Here is a 7,356-nt window from a genome sequence, read left to right as displayed (position 1 = left end):
ACTAGAACCTGAATGAAGATGTAAAGATTTGTTGACCCGAATCTTCCAATTCTGGATAAGAAGAGGTCAGGAAGACTTTCTAAAAAGACATCAAGTTTTCTACATGGTATCTGAAAGATTTGCACACTCAGACATTCCCACAAGAGTAACAAAAAAAAAAAAAACGACACACTGAACTTTCTTTTAAAGGAGAAGAGATCCCTGACTGCCAAAAAAAAAAAAAAAAAGCCCCAAAAACACGGCTATAAGTTTTAATTCATGTTAATATAACTTATTTATTAAACCAGGTAGTACAGACAATATTTTCCAAACTTTTTTGATACTTAAGACACGTGATTTTCTTTGTTAGAATGGATGGCATGAGGCAGATTTTTCTGAGCAGCCCTGCTTCTGCCCAGTACAGCAATGACCAGCTGCTGGACTTGTCATGCATGATGTTCCACTCCCCAGGCTCCCTCATTCTTTCCAGGCTATTTAGATTGGTTTCAGGGCAGAATGCACTGGCCATCACACTATCCCTGTAGGGAATTTTCACTATAAGGCATCAGAAATATAAATAGGAAAACAACTTGCTAAGGACTGTAACTTTTTATTTTATTCACAAACACAGAGAGAAATCCTGGCCAGATTGAAGAGGAACAGAACATATCTTTTGATCTCTATTCTCAACTTCAGTGAGTTTTCTTACACAAAATGAGAAAAAAAAATATAGCTCAGGGCTTAGAAGCTCTGAAGTTCAAAAAAATTAATAATGTTTTTTCATATCTTTTGAATTTCAGGTTTCAGGTAGGAAGACTACTATATCCAGTCCTGACAATGGATTATAATCAAAGAATACCTATGTATTTACATCATAAAGATTATCAGGTAGGGTCTTGTGTGTGTGTTTTTATGGCCACCTTTTAAGAGGAAAATTATTTTCCTCTCCACCTCTGTGCTTGTTTGTTGGCACTGTCTCACTTTTTATAATAAATTATTTCTGTTGCTCTTTTGTATATCTCTGATCAAGTCAAACCATAGTGCTTTACTTCACTTGGTTTGTGGGAAAATATTAACTGAAGCCCATTTTGTAAATTCACAGATAACCTACTCAACAGAGTGTAGTAGGGTCACTGCACAGGAGGCTCCTCACTCATGATATCCAGAATTAAATTGCTAAAGAGAACAACAGATGCAATAGTGAGGCAAGGATATTGCCTTCTTCCATGCTGAATATATGTACTGCAAAAACTTTCTGTACACAAGCCTTGTAAGGATGGTGATGGAGAACATTTTCAAAACAGGTCTAAAAGTAATATGACATTCATAGTAGCAGAATTCCTGTAATTCAAAAAAAAATAATTACTATAAGTTACTATAAGTAACTATAAGTAAGTTACTATATATAGTAAAGAACTATGTATACAGCACAAGGGAAAGCAGAACAGCTGAGTATTCAGCAAGCCAGAAATGATCAGGACCTTTAGTAGCCCAGGAATGTCTTTGCAAAACTGATATGAAAATTTTGTGTTATAATAATTATCTGAGCATTTTTCAGAGAGTCTGGATTCACTTCAACAGAAAATCAAATGTCAGTTTTAGATGACAGCTGTCATGGTTTGACACTGGCGCAATGCCAGCACCCCCATGAAAATACACCTTCCTAAATAATTCCTGTGAGATGTGATCAGGAACAGAGCAGAGCAGGCCCAAGCTTGATAACAAAGAGGAAAACTTTATTAAACTACTACTACTATAAAAACTACAAACATTAAATCCAGGATGAAGACCTTCAAAAACACTCCTCCTCCTCCCCCCACCTAATTTCTAAACAAACCCACAGTGAGACACCACCCAGGATCCTGATCAAGTTGCCACCCTTCAGATAATCAAATACTCAGTCCGTCAAGGGAGACAGGAGTCTCTCCTGTGCCACAGACCCCCAGGAAACACAATTGCCACCCTTGTGTCTCCATGTCACACATGGCAACCACCCAGAGAAAATCTGCCATGGTGACACTCTCCTTTCCATGTCACAGTGCTCTCACCACCGTGCATGGACAGACTGCTCATAGGGCTCCTTTAAGGATTCTTTGCCAAGGACCAAGAAAAACAACAGTTCAGCATCTCATCTCGGGACTATAGTCCCCCCCATTTCCCCCTGGGGCCAAGGGTCCAAGAACAGAGATCTTCTTCTTCTCTTCTTCTTTTCTGAAGACAGAGGGTCTCTCCACACCCTCTTCAACTTTCCTCTGTTCTCTCCATTCCTCTGCTGGTAATCATTGAAACAGGTCTCTTGGCCCACCAACGCATCCCTCTAAGTGCAGCCTCTGCCAGGAGAATTTGGTTCAGTCTATGGCTAACAAGAAAAGTCCAGCCATAAGCCACTCCATCATCTCCTCCAAACTCAAAAATTTCCTCTTCCATCATCTCGGATCCCAGACTGTCTCTCTTCTACTTCAAATCAAGGAGGAGTAATATTTTACAAAGCCTTCATTTCTCAGGAAAGGGTTAAAAGCTCAGACTCCCTGGATGGCTGATATCTCTGCCCAGCAGCCGATTCCCAAGGCCAAGGCTGGGCACCATCCCCCCCACCTCCTTCTCCTCTGCCGGTAAAGTTACAGGTGCCGTCTGGACTCTCTGTCTCTTCCCTCTGGAGGGGGGACAACAAAGGCATCTCCGCTTCTCTCCACCCTTCCATCCACAGGAGCTGGCTCGGTTCCAGTCCTTCTACCCCTCGGCTCACCTCGAACAGGCCTCATGGCTTCCCCTCCCCCGCCCAGCCCCATGGCTGGGCAGGGGAGGTCTGCACAGCACCATGACCAGAACCAAAGAGAGCGAGCTCTTGGGAGTTCCTGCTTTTAACCCCCTGTGTTCTCAGAGGCATATCCATACCTTCAGTGGTCACTTTAGATGCCAATATCCAAACTTGACCACTGATTGGTTTGACCCAACTTCCTGAAAGAATTCACTTCCATGTCAAACCACGACAACAGCCAACCAGTCTTCTGGGATAGCAGCTTAAACAGAAAATAAGAAAATGCAGCAAATCAGTTTAATAACCCTTTCCTTACTTTGCTGTTTGGCTAGCAAGGGAGCTCAGGAAGCAATGCCATGGGTCAGTCCTTCTCCCAGCCATCCAGCACCCCATGTCTGCAAAGCAGGGCTTGGGAACTGCTCTAGTAAGTGTCTGTGTCAAGGAAAGCTCTGGGGCCACAGTCTAAGCTTTGCTCATGGTGAGCGTGCTCTATAGAGCAATGTTAAACAAAACTACCACTTCTAGAGTTAAAATGATGCTGAAGAAATCAAAAGATGTCTCAGCCCTCAGGGACTTATCCCTCTTCAAGAGGTATTAGCTATTAATTTTCTGCTAATAATTCTTGGTGTAGAAATATAAACTACCTTTGGGGTCACAGTAGCAATAAATATAACAGATGACAGGGAATGAAAATATGGTTAAAAAAAGCAAAGATGGGTAGAAAGGGTAGAATTAAAAAAGATCTTGAGGGGAAAAAAATTAAAACAAAACCACAAAAAAAACCTCCAAACAAAAAACCCACAAAAGCCCCGCCCCACCACCACCACCAAAACACAAAAACCCCAGTAAAACACCTCACACATGCAAAATAAAATCCCCTCCAACAATCACAACACAAATGCATAATAATATGATAATAAAAAGTCAGTTTGCTTGCAAATACTGACTTGGGATGAGTGTTAAAGATCTACAACCACCCCAATTCCTTTTTCTTTCTTCTAAATGATGTCATTTAAAAGCAAAATCCTTTTCTACTCTGGACCCAGCATTCTTTCTTTCTATTATAGAAATTGAAAAGAAAATGTGAACAATTACTAGTAGCAAAAATGAACCAGGATTTAATCAGACACATTTAAGAACTTCTGTTCAGCTTTTGGATTAGACCTCAGATTTCAAACTCAGTTTTTCTGCTCTAAAAACTTTGTAGAGTTTGTAGAAGTTTTTTGCTTAGGATAACCTGACATTTAGATTTAAAGTTCAGTGTAAAGCAATTGTGATTTTTTTTCTGCATTATTTAATCCAGGAATATATGTAACTTTACATTTTTGTAATGTGAACACATTCTACTGTATGAAGATGGTGAAGGGCATGAGTAAACTGAGTGGAAAATTTTTTGCCATCTGTAAGAGCCCGTCTGAAGCTCCTTGTTCTCCATCCTGCCTTCCGATTGCCATGAGAAAGAATCCCTTCCCCCACTGCAGTTCCGGTTTAGAACAGGACACAGTGCAGGTGGAACCACTGAACCATCATGCTAGCAGTTTCCGAACAAGGCCTGGCAAGAACTTGGCAAGGAGTTGGCAAGGACTTGGCAAAGACCTGACATGGACACAGCACGGGACAGCCTGATGCGCGGCCTGCTTCTAATCTCCGTTCTTAAGCCGAATGAACTTTTGGGGTGACTCCCGTGGTCCTTCATTGAAGACCCCTCATCTGCCTCGTTACCACTGTGACAAACAAAGAATGAGAACCCTCCTCGCAAGGACTGAGACTGAGACCCCTACTATAGGGAGGAGGGGAATTTGGTGGTCTGACCACTAATGACATGACCTGTTTCCCTTCAGTAATTTCAATGGACTTATTCTTCATTGTATTCGGTGGTTTCTGCATTTGGTGGTTTCTGTGGACTCACCTGTTCCCTCGTGGCAATTACAATGGACTTTCATTGTTACACTTGTTCCCCCCTCTTTCCTCTGTGGACTATAACTGGACCCCCGAGTCGACCAGAACTTCGGAGACTTCCCCGATACGATAGACGGATCCCCATCGTCCAGACCACTGCGGATCTCGCCTGTGTTGGTAGCTATTCCCATCCCCCTCTTCTCTCTCTCTCTCTCTCTCTCTATCCTTTTAGCTCCTTTCTGATCCCCACTATCGCATATACTGTTTTGGCCCCTAATAAAGGTGCATTTGTTGTGATTCACTGATAGTCCCTTGTTGTTTGCCTTTTTGCACTTTTGGGATCAGTGGAAAGAACCATCACGACACCCCGCAACAAGCGGATCGTGACATTAAATTGGCGTCACGGACAGGATTTCTGTCTAGACAGGAGGGTTGCAGATGAAAAAGCACCCACACTGTCTTTGGAAATTCACATAAGATCCCTTAGTGCAAAAGGTGGGACACTGTTGTTTTGTTGTTGTTGTTTTGTTGTTGTTGTTTGTATCTGGTCTGGGAAGGAAGGGACAACTTGAAGAAACTAAGCAGAGCCTCCCAGGCAGATTATTGTCCTTTCACCCGCCCAGGGAAGTGAAGGGTGACACAGCATGGACTGTGTAGTTTTGTGTAACTTAAGTGTGTACCTCCCTGTCGTGGTTTTGGTCCCTTCACAAAATGAGTGATAACCTTAATGATAAAGCTAAAGTTGGGCTTTATGCTCTACTAGCTAAACACAATGCCAAACCTTCTCCGGGAGGAGAGGAATGGGCACAAAATAATTGGTTTAATTTGGATAATGTGGTTGATAGAGTGTGTTCTTTACAACATGATACAAAGTTCAAACTGGGCAAGAATAAAACCATCTTATGCTCAGTTTTGGGAGCTTGTCTTACGGTAGCCGTAGAAACTCACTCACAACGAATAAGTGAACAAGAAATAATGACTCCCTTCAAAATTTAGTAGAAATTTTACAAAAACAGTTATATGAAGCAAGAAATGTGACTTATGCATTGCGAGCTGCCTTAAGAGAGGAACATGTTAACAAATTACACAATCTGATTCCCCTACAGAAACAGAGGAGAAGGAAACTCCTCACATTAAACAAATTTACCCCCAAAAGGAACTTGAAGCATCAAGTAATTGTGGGGAAATTGCTGCCATCACTTGAGACCCCTAATTAAAACAGAGTATAATTATCTCAGTGATGATGATCTCGAACCTCACATCACAACCAGACACATACCATACACTGCCACTGAGTTAGCTAAGCTTAAAAGGGAATACGGACGCCTTCCACACGAATCAGAAACAGAATATGTTTTCTGGGTGTCCCTCACTGGTGGTGATCAAATTAAATTAACTGAACAAGAAGCCAGTGGGTATTGGGGACATGGTGTCTTCCTAACAATGGGAGATAAATGTGACACATGGTCCCTGACACAGCGTGCGGCTTTTTGGGCTGGGGGAACGAGCCCCTTGGAAAGGGGAGATCCCATAGCTATAATTAGTACCCCTGACCAACTCTTAGAAAGTGTGCATAAAGCCACTTGCCTGCAAATTATTAATGAGAAAAAATTAATCCCTGGCTTTGAATCCCCAATGCAATTACCTGTGAAGCCCAAAATAATGACCCCTTTAATTCGTGGGCTTCCAGAAACACTTAAACCTACTGCCATTACCTTACAAAAAACTATTATGACACTAAGCCCTGTGGAAAGACCGGACAGATACCTGGGTAATCCCACTGATCGCACTGGATCTACTGATCCCAACCTTACTCCATCCCATTCATCCTTACAAGCCGCAGCTTCTAAATGCAGCTCGCCTGCCAGTAGCCATAAAGTCTGGACATGGGGTGAAGTTGCAGAAGATTTGATTAATTACTGTAGAAAATATGGACCAGTAAAAACCCTGGAAGAAAAACCAGAGAAAACAAAAGGAGTTCAGTCCATTGGGATTCCTCATGGTAAAAATTCAGAAAAGGGAAAACAAAACCCTAACCGCCAGCGTTGGTGGTCATTGGGGGTCCAAAAAGGAGTCCCCAGAGATGTAATGGATGGTTTGCCCCTTGATAAATTAATACAGAAATTAATAACTAATTGGCGCCATCGAAAATCAAATCCGCCAATCCAACCCACTGCACCCAAACCTCCTCAAAACATGGGCAAGCAGCCAACTCTCCCTCTGCCTCTCCTTCCCCTCCCTCCTCAGAACACGTGCAAGGAACCAACCCTCCCTCAGCATCTCCTCTGAAACAGAGAAACGGTAACCTGTTCCCAACTCCTCTCTCAAAATCCAGTCAGCGGGTCATTTCTCTCTCAGCCTTCTCCCCAAAATTCGGGAAGTGAGCTGACTCAGTTTCAGGGAAACTAATTTCTCCATCCTTTACAGGTGAGCGAAGGGACGAAGCATGGGTATATTTGAGAATGCTAACTAAAAATAAATTAGGAGATATTTTAATTACAGCTATTACGGGTCCCAAACATGCTCTTGTAACGTTTTTGATTGACACTGGGGCACAAATTTCTGCATTAACAGAAAAGGATGCTCAGAGGAACAGAGTTGTTCCAACTAAGAGACAATACTCTGTTCTAAATGCACTAGGAAAGTCAGAATCTATGAATGTAGCCTTGGTTAAACTCACACTTCCTGGAGATGAGAATCAATTAGTTGTCAAAATGGTA

General features: G+C 42.3%; 1 protein-coding gene across 1 annotated transcript; it reads left to right on the top strand.

The window, feature by feature from the left end:
- Window positions 1-5,830: 5,830 nt before the first annotated feature.
- Window positions 5,831-6,925, top strand: LOC137473794 (uncharacterized; the record flags this gene model as incomplete). The annotated part of the gene is made up of 1 exon (XM_068189770.1): window positions 5,831-6,925. A coding segment is annotated over one exon (1,095 nt), but the record flags the coding sequence as incomplete, so codon positions are not given.
- Between the last annotated feature and the right edge of the window lie 431 nt (window positions 6,926-7,356).

The sequence above is a fragment of the Anomalospiza imberbis genome, chromosome 5 (genome assembly GCF_031753505.1).
Source record: "Anomalospiza imberbis isolate Cuckoo-Finch-1a 21T00152 chromosome 5, ASM3175350v1, whole genome shotgun sequence".
In the NCBI taxonomy this organism is placed as follows: Eukaryota; Metazoa; Chordata; class Aves; order Passeriformes; family Viduidae; genus Anomalospiza; species Anomalospiza imberbis.
Note: the sequence above shows the minus strand (reverse complement) of the source record. Positions and strands in the feature narration are given on the sequence as shown.